The sequence below is a fragment of the Panthera onca genome, chromosome C2 (assembly GCF_046562875.1).
Source record: "Panthera onca isolate mPanOnc1 chromosome C2, mPanOnc1 haplotype 2, whole genome shotgun sequence".
Classification (NCBI taxonomy): domain Eukaryota; kingdom Metazoa; phylum Chordata; class Mammalia; order Carnivora; family Felidae; genus Panthera; species Panthera onca.
Window position 1 is genome coordinate 13,237,225 of NC_138347.1, and position 21,371 is coordinate 13,258,595.

General features: G+C 40.5%; 2 protein-coding genes across 4 annotated transcripts in view; one reads left to right on the forward strand and one right to left on the reverse strand.

Moving 5' to 3' along the window:
- Positions 1–2,593, reverse strand: part of LOC132683928 (uncharacterized) — a 75,298-nt gene extending 72,705 nt beyond the window's left edge. Inside the window, exons 1-2 of the mRNA XM_078432563.2 lie at positions 2,512–2,593; positions 1,865–2,212 (exon numbers count right to left, since the gene is read on the reverse strand). Coding sequence (XP_078288689.2) covers positions 1,865–2,212; positions 2,512–2,593 — 430 coding nt within the window. The remainder of the gene's footprint in view (positions 1–1,864; positions 2,213–2,511) is intronic.
- The window catches only part of SCAF4 (SR-related CTD associated factor 4), a 60,666-nt gene continuing 41,445 nt past the window's right edge, over positions 2,151–21,371 (forward strand). For all 3 annotated transcript variants that reach the window (XM_060640376.3, XM_060640378.3, XM_060640377.3), the window contains exon 1: positions 2,151–2,621. In XM_060640376.3, coding sequence (XP_060496359.3) covers positions 2,592–2,621 — 30 coding nt within the window. In that variant the 5' untranslated portion in view covers positions 2,151–2,591. The remainder of the gene's footprint in view (positions 2,622–21,371) is intronic.

A 21,371-nucleotide genomic window follows, 5' to 3' on the forward strand; every position in this document is an offset into this window, starting at 1 on the left:
CTCCCATAAATACTTAAAAAGAAAGGTAGGAATATGAAGTGGATGATGGGTGGGACTGAAAAGAATATTTGGGATCTAGTTTATTTGTTCCTTCAGCAAATAATTACGAGTATGTTTCTCTCATCCTAAAAGACACAGGCATACTCTTTCTTCATCCTGCAGCTTTTCCCTGGGGCCCTCACAACCAGCCTTCACGGCCAAGTTTCTGTGAAATATCTCCTGCCGCCTTCCTCTCTTGGGTGCAGGTCAGTTGGGCTCACCCCACTCCTGCCAGTGTTCCTGCTGAGATCCTAGATGCTGTCAGGTACTTTCCAGTCTACACCTTGCTGCCTTCTACCTCCAGCACCAGACAGGGCTGGCCTCATCTTCCAACTTGTTACTCCTTCCATACCTGTGTTCCCAGCCAGCTTTCCCTATCCCAGCTCCTCCCACCACTAGCTCTGCTGTGCACTAATGACTCCCAGGTCTCTACTTCCTCTCAGCCAGCTCTCCTGGCTCCACACACGTTTACCCAACTGCCTCCTAGACATCTTCACTTATCTGTCCCGGGAGCACCTCAACTCCGAGGGCCCCAGAAGGAAATCATCTGGCCCTGGGCATGTTAGTTAGCTGAACTGGGCCTCACTTCCTCAACTATAAAACAAGGCATTACTGATAGCCACCTCATACAGAGAAGCCCGTTACGGAGATTGATTGAAATATCATAGAATTGCATTGCATAGATTCTGGCGTATGGTAAAGGATCTACAAGTGTTAACTATTATGCCACCTTCCCTCAAACACATTCCTTCCTCTCCAGAGTCCCCAAATTGACTCACAAATCCACCACCGGCAACTCTTATCAAGCCAGAACCTTGAGCATCCTCCTGATACCTCCCTGTTCCTTAACCTGTCATTCCGTCCCAGCCCATTCATTCCACTTCTTAAACATCTGACCTTGTCTTTCCTTCTCTGCTCCATTGCCTTAAGTCCTGGGCTCCTCTGGGACTTAGAGCCATTCTTTCCCTGACCTGTTCTATACCCTTCTTCTGAAAGAGCACATTGCATGACACCACCCTCCTCTTAAAACCTTTCCAGGTCTCCCTTCTGCCTCGGGTACACAATCCAAACTCCTCGGCAGGGCACGGAGGCTCTTCAGGACCTGGTCTCAGTCACTCTCTCTCAGTCCACCCCACTCCCTAAGCTCCAGCTGGTCCTCGGTGATGTCAAAGTATTCATCAGGTTCAGTCAGTCCACAGGGCCTTCTCCAACCGCTGCTGCAGTTTCCAGATGTAGCTTGGGTGCCACTTCCTCTGAGAAGCCTTTCTGGACTTCTAGTCAGATGAATAGCTTTCTTTTTTGTTCCCCTGGGTCTCTTCCCTAATACTTATCATGTTTTAGTTCTTATCTGCTCATGTGTCTGTCCTCCCCACTAAACCGAGTTGTCTGCTGGCAGAAAAATTGCCTTTTATTTCCATAACCCCAGAACCTAGCTCAGTGGCCAGCGGACAGTTGGTACTCAAGGTAAGTGAGCCAGAGCAAAGGGTTTCCACCAAAAAAGAAACGTTTGTTTGGGGAATCGGTATCAAGGCTTAGAGAATCCACTCCTGTCGCGGCACAAGCTGAACAAGGGCTCCTTCAGGCCTGCGTAGATATCCAGTGCCTGCACGTCGTTCTCGGGGCTTCACTCTCGCACAGTTAGAGCAGATACAGGGCTGCGCAGGCAGAGGCTGAACGGGCGCCTGCCTGCAAATGCACGCTCAGCGGGCTGAGGTTAAATCCTGCGCCCTTTGTTCCAGCCAGCGGAAAGCTAGCGGGTCTGTGTCCGCCCGCCAGCCGCGGCCGGGTGCAGGGCCCGCATGGGTAGAATGGCACGAAAACGCACCCGCGAACGCCGCGTCGGGCAGGGGCGCGCGTGTGCGCTGGCCCTCTCGGTGCCAGCTTCCCGACTCTGGGATCCCGCGCTCTCCCGCGCCCTCGCCGGGGCCCAGCTTCAGTGCCAAACAGTCTCCCGGGCCCGCCGCCACCGCCGGCGGGAAAGCGCCCGGCGTCCCGGCGTCACGCGCCAGCAGCCGGGCGCGCGGTTCGCGGGGCGGAGGCGGGGCGGGGGCGGGGCCAGCGCGCCCGAGGCGGGGCGGGGCGGGGCGGGAGCCGGGCACAGGAAGCGCTGGGAGGCCCGAGCCGTCCCAGGGTGCCCCGCGCGGCGTGGACTCGGGCCGCTGCCGCCATCCCGCTGGCGAGAGGGAGAGAGAGGCCCGCCCGCTCGCCGGTCGGGCCAGTGTGGGCCAGTGCGTGAGGGCGCGGGGGGCCGTGTCAGCGAGACGCAGAGCGCAGCCGCCACCACCAAACGGACATGTTGGAGCCCAGCGCCGCCGCCGCCTCCTTTTCCTTATCCTCCGAACGGGACTGAGAGGGGGCCCGCCACCCTCCGCCTCTGCCGCCCGCCCCGCCGCCTCGGCCGCAGCCTCTTCCTGCCCGGCCTCTGGCTCCGCCGCTCGTCGCCCCCCACCCCCCCCGCCCCTCAGGCCCGGCCGGTTCCCCGGCCCCGCTCCGCCGCGGCGCGAGGTCTATGTGACCGGCGGGCCCGGAGCAGCCGCCGCCGCAGCGCGAACATGGACGCCGTCAACGCCTTCAACCAGGAGGTGAGGAGTGCTCGGGGCGCGGGGGTGCCGGGCATGCCGCGGGAGCCGGGACTCCGTTTCTCCCGCCGCCGGAGGTTTAAAGCTGTGGTCGGGGTGGGGACGCTTCCTGCCCGGGTTCCGGGGCGGCGGGGCCTGCGCGGAGAGGCCTGCGGCCCGGGAGAGGTCGCGGCGGCCACGGGAACCGACCCCACACCCCTCCCCCATCGCCCACCCCCGGGCAGCGACCTCGGGTTGCCCCCCTCGCCCCCTTCCGGCCTCCCCCAGCCCGCGTCGGCGCTGGTGCCTCCAACTTCGCCCTCTTTCAGGTCCCGGCGCTCTCGCTTTCTGCTCCCAGCCCGTTATTGGCTTCGCAGTGCCGGGCGTCCGCAAGGGGCTAAGAAAGAAGCGCGGGCGGGCGTGTGGGGTTGGGGGCGGGGGAGCGGGAGCATCTGCCGGTCGCCGGGCTGGCGGAGCGGCGGCCTCCGCTCTCCTGTTGCTCAGGCCCCAGCGCGGCGGCGACTGGACTCTGATCCCGGGTCGAGGAGGAGTCGGAGAGGGTGTTCATCCCCCCTGTCTCAAGATTCACACACTTGGGAATTGGGGTCCCCAAATGAAGAGGGGTGGCTCCTGATTTCGAGTGGTGAACACAATCCTTGTAATGGGCTCTTTGGCCCCAACGTGACACCTAAAAAGTTGAATGGGAGAGTACTTGCCCCGCCTTAGTCCGGTAGAAAGCCGGCTTTGGCCTCTAGTCTCCCACCCTCGCAGTCCGGTCGAGGTAGTTAATCCTCGGCTCCCTTCTAGGGGAACATTTACATGTGAAAACCTCCCAAAACCGGGAACAAAGCTGCCTGCCGCCTTAAAGCTCTATAGTTTTATCTCCAGCCGTTCCAGGTGCTGTTTTTGGAGCGTAGAGTCCACACACCCTCTTCATCAGAATCGGTTTGGGGGGAGGGGACTTGACCATTGATAATTTAAAATACAATTACCGAATGGAAACTGTTGTCTTGTGTTGAGTTGGATTATTTTCCTTTTCCAAACACTAAAGAGGAACCCGACATTGAAAAAGTCAGATGGAGTACTGTAGCTCTAGATGTCTTGATATATTAAAAACTTGATGCATCTCACGATAAGATTTTGTAATTTCACTTGTAACAGAATTAAGGTGCGATAACTTTTCTTCTAGATTTGCAGTGCGGTAATATGCGACCCTCCAGTAACACTGCAGTTAGGACCTTTCATTGCCTTACAGATTATCCTCTAGATGATTTGTCTTCAACTGTTGGGTACAAAAAATATCTTAACTGTAGTGGCAACTGCTGTTGGACAGTGTGATGATTTTCAAAATAACGAAATAATATTTCCTAATATTTGATGGCTAGAGAATTTGTGATGCTGCTCCAAAGATTTCAGGTTTGCAAGTTGACTTGGTTTCCTGAAGGCAAAATTCACTGAAATGTTGACTCCATGAGGGCAGAGTCTGTATTCTTTGCTCCTCCCCTCACCATAGGAGGCAAATACTTGTTGAATGCATGAGGATTTGTATAAATGGTACAACAGTTTTTTAAAGATGTAAATATTTATTTCCTCAGATAAAATCTTATGGACTCTTTTTAATGAACGAAAAGGGGGATTTTTAGAGTATTCTTAAGTTCGGAAGTACTTGTGAGTTAGGCATTATGGAAGTTGACATTGAGCACGTTAATAAGCAAAATATCTTACGTTAGTTCTGGAAAAGTGTGATTAGTTTTTACTTTGAAAAACCAAAATTAGGTATGATACTGCCTTTTTGAAAAAGGGAAATGGTATTTTAACCTTTTTAAAATATACAAAATGAGAATTTTCCTATCTTGGTACATTTTTCAGCTCAATTTTTATTTCCATTCCTAGTCTTCATTAACTGCAAATTACATTGTTAGGTGTGTGTTGCCAATTCCATCTTTCTTCTGAAGAAACTTCCTTCTGGAGAAATTAGTCTGATTTTAAAGTCCATCGTCTTGCGCCTGCCTGTTTGATTTGTAGTGCTTCTCAGTTTTTTCTCCCCATTCATGAAATGTTATTGGTTAGTTTCCTGTAATTTCAAATCTCCCCAATCTTACCTTAATTTTACAAACTTTCAAGTGCGTGCTCAGCTACAAAAGCTGTGTCCTAAATACTGTGGCACTACCAAGGATCTCTGTCCCCTAGGAGCCTAATGTAATAGAGAACACAAGACTTTGGCAAATAACTTTAATATGTGATAGAACAGCTTCTTTGGGGCTCTTTAAAAGTACTGTGGGATGGCAAGTGAAGACTTGGGAAGAAAAGGTTGATGTCAGTTTCAGAATTTCAGAAGGTGTAGGAAGTAGTGATTGAGGGACAACAGTGCTCAGGAATAAGTGAACAGTATAGTAGTTTGGTTCCAGAGGCTACGGGAAAGTAAAGATGGTTAAAGTAATTTGGTGCCTGACAAGTTTCATGTCCGTCTAATGTGTTTGAATTCCATTTTGGGGCTGTGGATAAACTGAAGATTTTAAGTAGTGTGGTGATACAATGAAGAAAACTGCTTGATTTGTAGTGTATGTTATAAAGGCAGATATTTGAGGAAGATTGACATTTTCAGGACTAAGGTCGAATTAAGTAGAGTTTGGCATGGAGAGCAGGAAAAGGATATGGGTCAGAGGAATCCGTGGACCTTGCCATCTCGTAGGCTTATAAGCACCTTTTGCCCCCAACATTCTAGGTGCTGGGAGAGTGGTGATGCTACTAACGCAAGTCAAGCAATCGTCAAAAGCATACTTAGTGGAGGGGAAAATATGTTTGGTTTTTGAACAGGTTGGGTTTGAGATTGAGTGGAAAAGTCATGTGGAAATTTCTGGCAAGCAGTTGGGCATGTAGGACTCAAACTTGGAAGCAACCAATGAACAGAGGGAGACATCTGGAAGTCACTCTCAGATGTGCCCTGGAGGAAATTGAGAGGGGAGAGAAAAGAATTAATATTTAATAAGCATCTCTGGCATATCAGGCATTTTATATATACATATCTAACTTGATATTCCCACAGCTTTGCACAGACATCCATTTATAGATGAGGAAACTGATTTTCAAAGAAGTTAAATAATAACTGGCCCAAGGGCATACTGTTAGCTAATGGCAGAGCTGGGATTTGAGTGCACATCTTCCCATCATAATTGCTGCCTACAGATAATATGTATGATACCAGGGGAGAGGTTACAGGTTAAGACTTAAGAAAAAAGCAACTAAAATTTGAGAGTAATGGGATCTGAAGTTTAAGGTTGAATGGTGATGGAGATAAGGAAACAAATGTAGTCTTTTAGAATTTTGGTTATGAGGGATTTAAGGACATGAAGGGAAAGAGCAATTAACAGTATAGAAGGCACTGGTGCTGGGCCATTTGTATGCTTATATAGCATATATGAGGTTTTAGCCTTAATAAGTGACATTCAGGCCCTGGTCTCTTAGATGCTAGTAGAAGCTTGAGCATGTTGGGAGAGTGGAAGTGTAGAGAAGCATAGTTTAAAGCAACATGAGGGCTTGCTTAGAACAAAATTGTGGATAAAAGGAAGGGTACAGATCACAGGTAAAAGAGGTCAGTATCTCTGATACAGGAAGGAAGATAAAAGATGAAGTTACTAAAGACACCCACTAAACAGGACTTTTATGGTGAGACACTTTGTAGGAGTTGTAAAAAAGGTAAGTGAAAAAAGTGAGTGGCCAATTATAGCTGATACTTCATTGTTTTCTGCTATGCTTATATACTCCTTAATGTGAAGAGTTTCGTATGTTGTAAGTTTGTTGAATGAATAAGAGTTATGGATTGGATTTTTTAAATCTATTGATTACATTTTAGCCTTTAACCAATCTTGTCTAATTCCAAAAGAGTAGATCTCCTCACACTTTTTTTTTTTTGACAGCACCTATGATTTTGAGACTTTGATTAAAGTATTAAAAAGTGCAGAGAAGATACAGCAGTAAGAATGGACAGTTGTAAATATTAATATTATAAGTGTTGTGGGTTTTTTTGTTTTTTGTTTTTGAGAGAGAGTGTGTGTGCACAGGTGCCTGGGGAGCCAGCCTGGGGAAGGGGCAGAGGGAGAGAGAGATCTTAAGCAGGCTCCATGCTCAGCACGGAGCCCGAGCCCGATGCAGGGCTTAGTCCCAGGACCCTGGAATCATGACCTGAGCTGAAATCATGGGTCAGATGCTCAACTGACTGAGCCACCCAGGAGCCCTAATAAGTGGTTTTAATTTAAATTTTAAAATATTACAAGTTAAAGCCATTTCTTCCTCCAGAGGCAATCAAAGTGAATTTAGTATCAATCTCTGGTACATAAGCAATATGTAATATTCTGTGTTTTGATATGCCTGAGTGGTATATTGTACATATTTGTGTTTTTCCTTAAACTTTACTAATATTATATATTAAGATTTCATTTTAACTGCTGGGGGGGGGATGCTGTCATTTGAATAAACTGTATTTTATTTATCTAGTTCCCCAGTTGATGAACATTCAAGCTGTTTCTCATTCCTGGCAGTGAACTTTTTTAATTTTTTTTTTTTTTAATGTTTATTTATTTCTGAGACAGAGCATTAATGGGGAGGGGCAGAGAGAGAGGGAGACACAGAATCAGAAGCAGGCTCCAGGCTCTGAGCTGTCAGCACAGAGCCTGACGCGGGGCTCCAACTCACAAACCGTGAGATCATGACCTGAGCCGAAGTCAGACGCTTAACCAACTGAGCCATCCAGGTGCCCCATGACAGTGAACTTTCTTTAACATGTCTTCATGTATAAGAGTTTCTCTGGGGCAGCTATTCTCAAACTTTGCATTTTGACTTCTTTCGCTCTTAAAAGGTAAGGACCACAGAGAACTCTTATATTTGTGGATGATATATCATATATATTTTGGAGGTATTTACCATTTTAGATATTTAATCTGAAAAATGCATTTATTAAATATAACAAATCATTAGATGTTAGCAAAAATAACATTTTTAATGAAAAATAACATTTCTGAAACAAAAGTGAGAAGAGTGACATTGTTTTACATTTTTGCAAATCTCATGTAAACTTTGGTTTTTAAACCTGGGTTCTCATATGTACTTCTTTAGAAGTTCAATCTCTTGCAATTACACACGTCAGGGTAGCCTCTAGAAAACTTTTGCGGTACACTTGTGAGAAAATGAATGAAAGGGGCAAGAAATGTCTTAGTATTAAAATGAAACCAGTTTTTACCTCCTTGACCACTGAAAGGAACTCAGACCCCCAGGGATCCTCAGATTATTTTTAGAGAACTACAGCCCTGAGATATTGAGATACTGAAGTGGTATGCATATAACGATATGTTGGGAATTCAGGAAGAAAATATGAGAACTTTAACATTCATTTTTAAGATCAGACAAATTAAGCTATATGAATACTTTATGAATTTATGTTGGTACACTTATTCACTGGGCTGTCTAGAACCACCATGTTATCCTGAAGGAAGAGTTGAGTTCCACATCTCAGTGGGGAACTTGTCGCTCCTTCCTTTTCCCACTGGAAAGTTTGTGTATGGAGTATTGTACCTATTAATTATTAGGTGTGTTTGTCTTCCCAGAATTTATGTATGTATGTATGTATGTATGTATTTCTTAATGTTTATTTTTTGAGAGAGAGCGGGGGAGGGGCAGAGAGAGGGAGACACAGAATCCAAAGCAGGTTCCAGGCTCTGAGCTGTCAACACAGAGTCCGATGTGGGGCTTGTCCCCACGAACCACGACATCATGACCTGGGCTGAAGTCGGTCGCTTAACTGACTGAGCCACCCAGGCACCCCAGAATTTATTTATTAAAATTTTTTTCTTGATGTTTATTTTTGAGAGAGAGACAGAGTGGGAATGGGGGAGGGGCAGAGAGAGAGGGGGAGACAGAATTCAAAGCAGGCCCCAGGCTCTGAGCTGTGAGCACAGAGCCTGACGTGGGGTTGGGGCTCAAACCCACGAACCGTGAGATGTGACCTGAGGCAAAGTTGGATGCTTAACCTGCTTAGCCACTCAGGTGCCTCTGTCTTCCAGAATTTAAATCGTATGATAAAGATACCTTGTTGTTGTTATCATTTTAACCCGTAATATTAGTCTTTAGTTGTTTTTGATCATTCCTTTCTTCTTGGAGAGTTTTATCTAAAGCAGTGGACAAAGAGTTGACACAAGATTCTTACTGTGTGGAAGAGATACAGAGAACCAGGGCAATAGTTGAAGTAAAACTGGAGGTTTCTCTTCCCTCATTTGACCATGTTATGCTATTACCACACGAGTTTTAGATATTAAAGTTATCATTGTATTCTTCTGCTCTTTCTTGACCTTCAGTGAGTTGCTTATCTCCAACAACAGTAAAAATCCGGCCTTATAGTGCGTGGAGGGAAGCTGGCTTTTCAGAGCTTTCTGTTGCAGCATTTATCACTGATGTTCTTGTTGAAAATATCCCCTGCCCTAAAAGTCTAGAATTTTGCTTAGTATTTTGTTTCATTAAAAATGACATGGACACATGATTAAGGAACTGAAGCAGAGAGAACTTGGAATGATGGAAAAGTTGACTTATAAGTCTTGTGAAACCAAATTCCTGACAGAAAGTTGACAAAATGGTAGTTGGTATTTGGCAGGGGTGGGGAAATGCTTTTTTTTACCAGATACAGATTGTAGGTGGTTCTCTGCCATGGAGCACAAGTGAATATACTTTACTTCAGCATTCCAGGTAACGTTTCTGTAGATATCGGCACACACTGAAATCTCATTTTAAATATACCTTGATAACATGGTAGGAACAAAGTTGTTACATAAACAATGAACCTTTAATATTATAAATAACGTTTGTTGAGATAATATGCTGGATTTTTTTTTTTTTTTTTTTTTTTTTTTTTTTTTTTTTTTTTTTTTTTTTTTAGCCCACCTCACAAGCATACAACTTTAATGAGCTAAAAACAAGCTATGCTATGTTGTCAGGTATATAGAATAAGCAGCTTACCTATTACCAGTTCAAATTTTTGGTAACATTGGTTGATTAATATTCTATTTTGATGGAACAGGAAAAGGGAGAATTTGGTGGTAGTTAGGCTTGTGTTAGGACTAGGCCTTAAAAATATCTTGAAAGGTTAAACTTGGGAGGGGCGGTGCATGGGTAGCTCAGTAGGTTAAGCGTCTGACTCTTGATCTTGGGTCAGGTCATGATCTCACAGTTCCTGAGATCTCACAGTTCATGAGTTTGAGCCCTACATTGGATCGGGCTCTGCGCTGATGGCATCGAGCCTGGTTAGGATTCTGTCTTTCCTCTCTGCCCCTGGCCCACTGTGTGCAAATGCAGGTGCACGCTCGCTCGCGCTCTGTCTCTCTCTCTCAAAATAAATAAACTTAGAAAAAGAAAGCTTAGATTTGAAGAGACATGTTTGCATTTTTGCTAATACTACATGTAATTAAAAGTGCACTGTCAGCGACTTTTTTTTTTGAGAACTGTTAAGATTTCACAAACAATATTATAATTTATTATATCCTGGTCACCTTCGTCCTGTTAAATATTTTCATGGTTTATTGATTACATTTCATTGCTTTATAGCTAGAGCTCCTTATTGGTGATTGTGAAGGCATAGAAAAATATAGAAACTTTGATATTCCAGTGAAGCACATTGTGCAGGTTAGTAGTGAAGTCAGCAAGAAATCTACTGTAACGCTGGAGTGAAGTTAGGAATTAGAAGCTAAAGGGCACTTGAGTGGCTCAGTCAGCTCAGTGGCTCAGGTCATGATCTTATGGTTTGTGAGTTCAAGCCTGCATTGGGCTCTGTGCTGACAGTGTGGAGCCTGCTTGGGATTCTCTGTCTTCCTCTCTCTGCTGCTTCTGCACTCTCTCTCTCTCTCTCTCCCTCCCTCAAAATAAATATTCCAAAAAAAAAAAAAAAAAAGGTTAGATGCCATGGTTTTTTGTTTTTGAAAAAGAGCGAGCATGTGTGGGGGAGGAGCAGAGGGAAAGGGGGAGAGAGAATCTTAAGTAGCCTCCATGAGATCATGACCTGTGTCGAAATCAAGAACCCAGATGCTTAACTGACTGAGCCATCCAGGCACCCCCACGCTAAGGTTGTGATGGAGTTGGGCATCAGGGCTGGGGAGATGGCAGGGCTCAGTGAAAAGTAGAGAGCCATACAAGTTCCGCTCGGAGTTATCATTTGTTGGATATCATTGTTTGTTATCATTGTTTGGATAATTGGTGAATTTGGTATAAATCCATGTGGGTCAGTAATCCTAGTTGGAAGAAACTATAGAACAATGGCATGCCTTGCTTATTTGCCACCAAAGCACAATTTTTCTTTCTTTCTTTTTAATACAGACTTTTTCTGCAACAGAATTACTTCATGCAGAAGTAATCATGAGATTGGCCAAAAAAAGAAACTTGAACTTTATGCCAGTTGCAAATAAATGTTATAGTGGAAAAAAGGAGTTAATATTTTTAAATTGCATCAGCACTTTTTTTGGGAAAAAGTAGAAAAACTTACCTATTTACTGGTCTGTCATAATATTGACTTTCTATTATATTCCAGTTTCCTTTCAAGCCTTATTTCTGCATATTTGCCAATGACTGTCAAGGTGATCTTCACATATTTGTGTTCAGTAAACAGTTATAGCCAGATTCATCAATCTTACCTTCACCCATAATTGAATGAAGAACACTTTTTATTGGTTTTAATTACGAAAAGTTGTACATAAAGCAACACACATACACTAGTTAGGGAGTCTTAAACATAAGTCACTTTTGGTACAAATTTAGAAAAAAACCCACTTCACAATACATTCTAGAAATCACAGTAGTACCCATGTCTTTTTTCAGCATTGATTGTAATGACTTTGAAATGTCTCCTCAGTCAAAAAATTTTTTTCACTAAAATATTTCCACCAAAAAATTCAGTATAGATTTCTATTAAACATTCTTCAAATTAGGTGTAAATGTCTGCTTCCTTATATTTTGTTGCATAATAATGACCCCTCCATGATTTTTGTTCATGGATCTTCAAGCTTTATGTTCCATTATACCTTTGTTCAGGGCCTATCCTGGCTATTAGTAAATATTTATACCAGAAAAAAAGATTTCAAGAAAGAAGAATTGCACTCAGCTATCTTATTTTGAATGTAACTCTTTAATCTTTAAACACACACTCATATATAGGAACCACAGGATTGGAGAAACAAACTGAGCCTGAGCATAAGCTATACGAAATTTCTTTGTAGTGACTCTCCAAATGTGAATTCACAGTTGTGGTGAATCTGCATGTTTTGGGCACTGACCACATAACTGGAGGGTTTCCTAATGAATTTCCACTAAGAATAGATTGCTTATTAAAAGAAACATAATAAAAATGTACAGATTTGATGCTTCTATATTGTTAAAACTCAACAGTAACCACAGCAGTAGATTTAAACTTAAGCATCTCAGTCAACAACTTATTTTAGGGGAAGAAATATTCTGTCCCTGATGTTATGTAGAATTGCCAGTGTTTAGTAATGGTAAAATGATTTCAGTCAGTTTTTGTATTTAGAGGCTTTAGAGACAATTCACCCACTATTGGTTGCCTTGTATTGTTTTCTCCCATTGTCCTGCTGTTACCTGAAAGACCAATAGTTGACCACCTCTATATAAAGTCTTCCTCTGCAAAATTTTTAATATATCTTTTTTCATTTTATCATGAGTATTCCACTTTATTTCCTCCTTTTGTCAGAGCTGAGTTTTAGCTGAAGTGGAATTCTAAGACCCTGCTGAAAGAAAGTCTATAATAGGAAAATTTACAGCAATATACCTTTTAAGCCTTGAGGAAACATAAAATACTCTCTAAACTTTAATGGCCATGTATCACCTCGTTCACCTTAATTAAGAGGTGCTGAATGGTAAATCACTTTGGAAAGGACAGCCAACTTTGGGGTTCATTGGAGATATGTTTGAATCTTAATAAAGGCCTTTATTATTGTTTAATGTCAAGAATAGGCATGGGGTGCCTGGGTGACTCAGTTAAGTGTCTCACTTCAGCTCAGGTCATGAGTTCGAGCCCTGCGTCTGTGCTGATAGCTCAGAGCCTGGAGCCTGCTTCGAATCTGTGTCTCCTTCTCTTTCTGCTTGCCCCCCTCCCCCCAATTAATAAACATTTAAAAATTTTTTTTAAATAGGCAACTCATAGAGATAGTAGATTAAAATTTGTGGGTGGTGGGGAGGAATGAATATGGAGTTTTTTGGAGGGGATTAAAGTACTCTAAAACAAAATAGTGCTAATGGTTGCCCAACTCTGGAATATAGTAAAAACCACTGAATTGTATACTTTAAAGGAGTGAGCTTTATAGTATATGAATCATATCTCAGACCTGTTTTAAAAAATAGAAAGATGTTAGTTTTTAACCCATTTTCATTTTTTTGTTGCTTGATCTGATTTTTTCTCAATTGAAAACAATATTTTTTAGCTACTGAGTGCCTCTGTAAATTATGTTGTTGATCTTGAATCCTAAGTTTGTTTTATAAGATATGTTTAGTTTTTACATGCTCTTTTAAGAAGTTACCCAGTGGGAACAGTTCACAGGAAGGACAGGAAATGATTCCTGCATTTGCCCATTAACTACCAGCCAGATGTCAGCTAATGGGTTAGGAGTTGTATATGGGTATCTTTGCATTCTTTCCATTTTAAAGGTAAGGAAACTGAAGAGATGGTGTGAATTGACCACGGTCACACCGTATAGAATGGCAATTCTGATATTTGACGGAGTACTGTAAGTACCCATCTGAGCTCAGCCCATAGTCCCACCTGGCTACTCTGAAGGCTTTTGAGCAGCTAATTTTTGTCTACTGGAGTGTTTATGAGGGGAGAGGGCTCGCTAAACAGCTTTTGTACATTTGAAGCATGGTAGTGAGTGTACTATAATGTATACTTTTGGAAGGATTTGTAAAAATTTAAGAATAATGAAGTTTGGTAAGTTTTTAAGTCATCCATAGATGATCCATGTTTAAAATTTAAGATATGCTTTTAGACATGTATGTTTCTTTTACTAATTTATAATCACTATTTAAATTTTAAATTGGTTTGGGGATTTTATAAATGCTAACATTTTTAATTTTTAATTTTAGTCCCATGCTTGTGCATAAATCTAGTCATGACAACTTTGTGGAAATAACTGATTATAAATAAAATATATAAAGTATGGGTAATTTTTATTTTTTCTTCTAATCAAATGATTTTATATCCAGGAACCAAGTTTTATTTCTTCTATTGAAGTCTAGGAGGAAATACTTAATTCACAAAAATGTTTTCTAGCCAATTTTGGGAGGGAAGACATAAAGTTCACTAGTGAGGCACAGTAAAAGTAATTTTGAAATCTGGCATTGGTGCTAGTAAAATAGAGCAGTGCCATGGATAAAATATTTGCCATTTCCCAAAATTGCCACCTGGCTGTTTCTTGGTCAAGTGAAAAGGAAGAAGTGGAGGATTGATTGCAGTTCAGTGAACCAAAATGTAGGTAAGGACTAAAAAAAAAATGACCTGTTGTCCTAAGCTGGAACTGAATGGGTTAAAAGCCCTGCTAAAGAGAGGCAGCTTTGGTTGTAAAGTGAAAAGTTTGAGTGGCTGGTTGGCTGGCTGGCCAGCTGACCAACTTAAAACTTAAAAGTTTGAGTGAAAGGTGGACCCTTGGAAATTGTAGGAGAGTTAGTCTTAAACGAAGAATAATAAATTAGGGCATATTGTATAGAATAAGTTGTCAGAAATTAACTGCTTAGAAAATCTGTTCTGCCAGCAGGAAATATTAACAAATAGGGGCGGGTGATAGAATTGAAAGTGGGGAATAAAACATATGAAGCTTAAACTGTTTGCTATATGCTGTTTTCTTAATTCACTTAGAAATATAAGTAGTTAAATCAAAAGTGGTTTTGTATTTAATGTTAACAGTTTTCATTTGCACTTACATGTGTATTTTGTAGTGCATTTCTCTAAATTCTGGAACTAGGAGAAAAGCTGGAGTGTTTGTAGGAGGATGTAGGATGTAGTAAGATAAAGCAATGTAGGAAAAGTATGAAATTTTTTTTTAACTTGAGAATACTTAGTGCAGCATTGTTACTTGTAAAAATATCTGGATAGGAATCATGAGAAATCTGAAGAGTGAATTTTATAGAGAAATCAGTGGAACTATTTTGTAGTGTTTAAGTCAAATGAAAGACTGCTCAGTAGGAACAGGGAGACAATAGTTTCTTTTTCCTGACTCTTTGTTTTAAAAAGCCTTGTAGGGGCGCCTGGGTGGCTCAGTCGGTTGGTTAAGTGTCCGACTTTGGCTCAGGTCATGATCTCACTGGTTCATGAGTTCAAGCCCCGCGTTGGGCTCTTTGCTGACAGCTCAGAGCCTGGAGCCTGCTTTGGATTGTGTCTCCCTCTTGCTGTCTACCCCTCCCCTACTTGCGGTCTGTCTGTCCGTCTGTCTCTCTCTCTCTCAAAAATAAATAAAACATTAAAAAAAAAAATAAAGCCTTGTAAGTTTGCTCCATCTTAAGAATATTTCATATTAATGCCAGACTGTCTTGTCTGTATACTTTCCTCTAAGGAAGTGGAAAATTGGTTAATCATTTGGGTTTCAAAGGACTTTTGACTTTATAGAAAGTAAATACAATTTGCTTGGCAGTGAAGTGTATGTCAGTAATTAAAGAGATACTTTCTTTAATGTTTGTTTATTTTTGAGAGAGACAGAGACAGAATGCGAGTGGGTTGGTGCAGAGAGAGACACAATGTGAAGCAGGCTCCAGGCTCCGAGCTGTCAGCACAGAGCCTGACGCGGGGCTCGAACTCACGAGCTGTGAGATCATGACCTGAGCGAAGTTGGACACTCAACCGACTGAGCCACCAAGGTACCCCAAAGGGATACTTTGTTTAATGCACAAAGGTCAACAAAATCTATATTAAAGACAGTGATTTCTTAAATTTGGGTTTTGTATCCACAAGGTATCCGTTATTATAAAGATTTAAAGGAACAAATATAAAATTTATTTTTAAATATTTTAATAATTTTGAAAAATTTTATTAAAGATTTACAAGCCATTGACTTGAATATAAGTGTTAATTTCAAAGACAAGGTTTAAGCAATGAATAAGCTGTATCTGATAATGATGGTTCTATTTATTTACTTATATTTATAATCAAAAGTTGAGAAACTTTGTTTCATACAAAGTTTTTCATTTTTAAGTCAATGGGTTTGAGTATTTCAATTTTAATATTAATACAAGTATATAAGTTTAGGAAATAAAAGAAAATATCCCACTGAGTACCATTAATATTTTTTCTAATTTTCAAATCATGGAAGATTTGAGTGCAAATGATTATTGTTTTAGATAAACTTCTAGAAGTGGAATTCTTAGTTTAAAAGATACTGACATTTTTTAGTTCTTGGTACATAGGTTTAAATTTCCTTCTGGAATTAAAGCTCACCAATTAGGTCTCATCAGCAGAGGGCAGTGCCTGCTTTGCTTGATGCTGATCTACCTTTGTGCCAGTTAGATAATTGAAGAATTGTGTCTCTTTGTTTTAGTTTGTACTTCTTTGATTATTGATAAGGTTGAACTTTTTTTCTGTATTTATTAATCAGCTATTGGGGTTTTCTTTGTTAATTGAGTTACTTTCCTGTACATATTTTTCAATTTCACCATCTTGTACGTGTTCTGCTTTCAGGTAGAATGGCATAGTTGGCAGAATGGCATTGTTTAATGTGTGGTTGTTTTGCAACCCTCTGTACCTCCCAACTCCTCCCCCATCATGTTGAATTGCCCAGTATTTTTTTTTTAAGTTTATTTATTTGCTTTTGAGAGAGAGAGCAGGAGAGGGGGAGAGAGAGAATCCCAAGTGAGCTCCACATTGTCAGCACGGAGCCTGATATGGGGCTCAGACCCACAAACTGTGAGATCATGACCTGAGCCAAAACCAAGAGTCAGATAATTAATCCACTGAGCCACCCAAGCGCCCCTGAATTACCCAGTATTACGAAATTATTAGTTCCAACAAACATTTGGTAAAGTGTATATAAAGGCATAAAGTGAAATGCCAAGTGAAAAGGAACTGTAAACTATCCCTTTCCTAATTGTTCCAGCAGTAAGAATTTTTTTTACAGAGTTATCTTCAGGCTGTAATTAGATAGACAAAGCATCTTTGCAGAAAAGAGGATTTTAAAGTTTTTTTTTTTCCTCCTAATTATCTTCTGTTAGGAAATTTGATGTGTACTTCTGTAAAGTGTTTATATGTTACTAATAAACATTCAAGTTATGTTGGAGTTCACTTGATTTGGTTGAAGCTCGTGTGTCTGATACATTGAGTCGAATGAAGAGGAAGAAAGACTAGAATTAAATGCTTTGATATCTGCATCTATCAGGAGGAAGATTTGAATACTAGCCTGTAACTGTAAATGTACGTGTTTCCTTTTGAAAGCATTCATATTTTTCTTTAAAGTTTGTAGTTAAGTGTTAATAACAGGAGCTTAAGGCAAAATTTGTCATCTTGGAGGTGATAATAGGAAGGAAGGAATACTACATGTATAATCGATATAATTCATTATAAAATAAATAAATGTTAGGAAAACAAATATTTTAAAGTTTAGGGGAGAAAAGGTAGTGGTAAGTATGCCATTGAATGATTCCTAAGGAAAACATTGAGGGATTTAAGGTTAGAAGAATTACTTAGACTAGAATGATCTTCTGATTCTTTTACTGCTTTGACAGATCTTTTTAAAAAAATAGGAAAAGGCATATTCCAGAAATTGTAGACTCAATGCCAGTAACTTTCATCTGTGATGGTTGTTAGTTTGTTTTATGAACAACTAGAAATTTCTAGTCTAGGAGTCAGAACAGATTCACTAACAATTCAGAGCAGAATACATTAATCTTTTTTCTTTTGTGAAGTGTGTTTTGTGTAGTGAGGACTGTAAACCAAATATTTCAGAAAGATATTTGTCATGATTTCATTATGAATAAATTAGAAAAATATAGACAGGATGGAGTGTTGTTAAATGAATTTTAGCTGACTGGCAGTGTCCAGGGAATATCAGGGTCATCCCACAAGTAGGTCCTGTTCTTATTTTTAAAAACATTGAGTTGGAGGAAGGCATATAAAGCACGTTAATGAAATTTACGAGCTGATTGGAGTAGCTACTACATGAAGTGGCAGAAAATTATTTCCAGATGGCCTGAGTAGATTGAAAGGACTGTCCGAAACCAACATAAAGTCAACATGAAGATCTAGTTTTGAGAGAGATTCCATTGGAAACAGTTTGAGGGTTTTGGTTGATTATAGATGTGAGTTAATGGATTAAGCACTGCTGTTCTGGAGATCATAAATAAGCCCCCCCCCCCTTCAGAATCCTGGAACCTGTTAATATGTTGCCTTACAAGAGACTTTGAAGATTTGATTAGGTTAAGAATATTAATTAGGATGGGTGAATTATCCTGAATGATCTAGATGAGCCCAATGTAATCCCAAGGGTCCTTACACAAAAGAGGGAGGAGAATCAGAAAGTGATGTGACAACAAACACAGAGGTCAGGGAGGATGGAAGATGCCACCCCGTTGTCTTTGAAGATGGAGGAGGAGACCGTAAGCCAAAGGAGTCTACGTAGGCACCCTGTAGAAGCTGGAAAAGCCAAGGAATAGATTCTGCCCTAGAGCCTCCAGAAGGAATGTAGCCCTGCTATCACCTCAATTCAGACTAGAGATTCTGACCTCCAAAACTGCAAGAGGCATTTGTGTTGCTTTTATGCTACTAAGTTTGTGGTAATGTGTTTTTGCAGAAATAGGAAACTAAGAAAATACACTAGATTCCATTAACACAGTAATATATCTGGACGATGTCCATTTGGTGGTATAATACTTAAAAGAAATTAGCCAGGGGGCGCCTGGGTGGCTCAGTCGGTTAAGCATCCAACTCTTGATTGCAGCTCAGGTCATGACCCCAGGGTCGTGAGACCTCGCTGAACCTGCTTGGGATTCTCTTCTTCCTCTCTCTCGGCCCCTCCCCTGTGTGCTTGCTCGCTCGCTCGCTCGCTCGCTCTTGCTTGCCCTCAAAATAAATATTTTTTTAAAAAAAAGCCAGAATAGATCAAGAAATACCATTTAATAGTTGAAGAAGATAGGTGGAAGGGAAGTCGGTTTAGTTATCTTCGAATAGTTTATCATGAGAGAGATAAATATTGTGCAGAATTGGAACAGTAGAGGGAAGGTATCAGAAGGGAGATTCGGGGTTAGTTCACAGGAGGCTTTTGTAACCACTGGAGCTGATTAGTTATGAGTTATTAAGCCTTATGTCACTAGGTGGGAGCTGCAGATGTACTATAAAAGTGGTTCTAAATTCGGTGTGAGTACTGGATTAGATACTAAGGTGCTATACAGCTTTAAAAGTCTTTGATACTACTGTACTGTCACTACAGAGAAGTTTTCTCTAAATGCAATCGTAGATGCAAAGATTCTCAGACATTGTATAGCTTTATTTAGTGAGCTACTTATGTGTCAGTTACTAGGTTGAGATGTCTGTATGTTATCTCATTTAATCCTAACAGCCTTATAAGATGTAATGTATACTATTAATCCCCCTTTTCATGTTTAAAAATCCTTGAAGTTTAAAGAAGTTAACTAAATTTGTCAAAGTTTATACTGTTAGTGAATAGCAGAATATCTTGTTACTTTGACTACCTCAAACTGAATTCTACAGGTGTCACAGGCCAAATATTCTTATTCTTTACCTTCTCCTGAAACTATTCTTTATTGAAATAAGAGTTTTTGATGAATGATTCTTAATAATTTGTAGACTACTTTATCAGGCATGTTACAAGACTATATTCACATTTATATTTTTTGTAGTCATTTAGCTAGTGACAGGGCAAAAAGCCAAACTCTGTTGTTGGCACGTATTTTTTTCCGACTGATGCCTTCCAAGGGGGTCTTGTACATTTATTGGCCTACTGCTTCTGCTATTTTATATTAGAGAATTGCATGGTTTCCTCTGGCTGCTTTGACATAGTTGTTTTCATTGACAGATTACATTAATTGTGAATATAGGCTGTAATAGTAGGGAGAGTGCTGCTCCTAGTAATATTTATTGAGCACCTGCCCTGTTGCAGGTGATAACACTAGTCATTCCATGTGCAAGAACTAATTCAGTTCTCACTGAAACCTTTGAAGTAGATAACCACCATGTCGTTTCTACATAGGAGGACGCTGCGCCCTACAGAGGTTACGTAATCTGCCCAGAATTGTGTTACATGGCTGGACCCAGAATCAAAACCAGGTCTTTCTGACTCTTTCCAGAATACCACAACGTCTGATTTTTTTCTTTTTCGCTAGTAGTTTGTTGGAGTTATACTGAATTTTATGGTTCTCAGCCTTTTATATACAGCCAATAGATTTTTTTTCTTGAGGCTTGTAGGCTGAGACTGGATGTTGGTCAGAAATAACTAGAGCCTGAATTATCTCTACCCTTGTTTCTACTCTGAATATACTGCATATTCTAAACTTGATTGAAAAATATGAAATTTTTTTTCTAACTTGATGATGCTGTTTTCCTGCAGTTTGTAAGAAATGTGTTCGTGGTTTAAGGAATCTGTTTATTATTGAAAGGTTACAGCAGTTAGTTTGGGCTTTATTTTCCTCATTTGAAAACAAAATAATTTTTCTCTGAGTCCTTGCCTTTCACATTTTTTGACTGTCACTCCCATGGTAAGACTTGAAATTTTACGTAGAGTCAGGTGTTTGGGCACACACAAAACTAAGAAGTTTCACCAAATAGTACCTACCTTTGCTGTGTACAATGCTATTGTATTTTTTTTTTTTTTTGCTATTGTATTTTTTACTCTGTTCCACTAAAAAAGTTGTGTCACATCCATTGTTTATATTTCTGTTCTAATGTACTTCAACCCACAGTTTGAAAAACACTACTTTGGATTATCTCCAGGATTCTTTTCTCCTTTCAACCAGATTATATGTGGTGGTAATAATAGGTAACATCTATTTGTATTTACTTTGTGCTAGGTGCTGCATTAAGTGCTTTTTAAATGTGTTGTTTGTGTTAAACTTCTCTAAATGTAGAGGCTATTATTTTCATTTTACAGATGAAGGAACAACTTCTTATAGCAAGTGGTGGAGCCAGGATTTCCCAGACAGTTGATTATTGATCTTATGTTCTGATCATTACTTAAACAGAAATTTATTGTTTTTAAAAATTCATTCAGTAAGTATAATCTGAGTCTTAGGTCAGCACAAGATTGTGTACTTCTGAGAGATTCCTCAGCCAACATTCAGTTAACTCTTTCTTTTCTAAGATTATTCAATTTCAGCTTCGCTCTAGATCCAGTTAAGGACAGTACATTGCCTCTTATTGCTTGTCTGGGCACATCCCTTTATCTCTAGGTCACTTTTTTTTTGTTACTAAAAAATTTTTGAGTCCAACTCCTCATAACAATTATATTTTTGTCTACTTTCTCATTTGGGTCTCCATGCATGCATGTGTGTATATGTATATTTTTTTAGTCATACAGTGTTTATCATCTTTAATATCTGTGTATTCATTCCACTGGGGTAATGTATTATAGTATTAATTAAATAATTTGCTTATTCTTAGATAGTTATTGGAAAGAACTTGAGCTTCGGGCAGTGGTAGACCACAGACTGAATTTACCACTTAATTAGCTTTATGACTTCTAGCTATTCTTTTTTTTTTTTTTTTTTTTTTTTTTTTTATTTTTTTTTATTTTTGGGACAGAG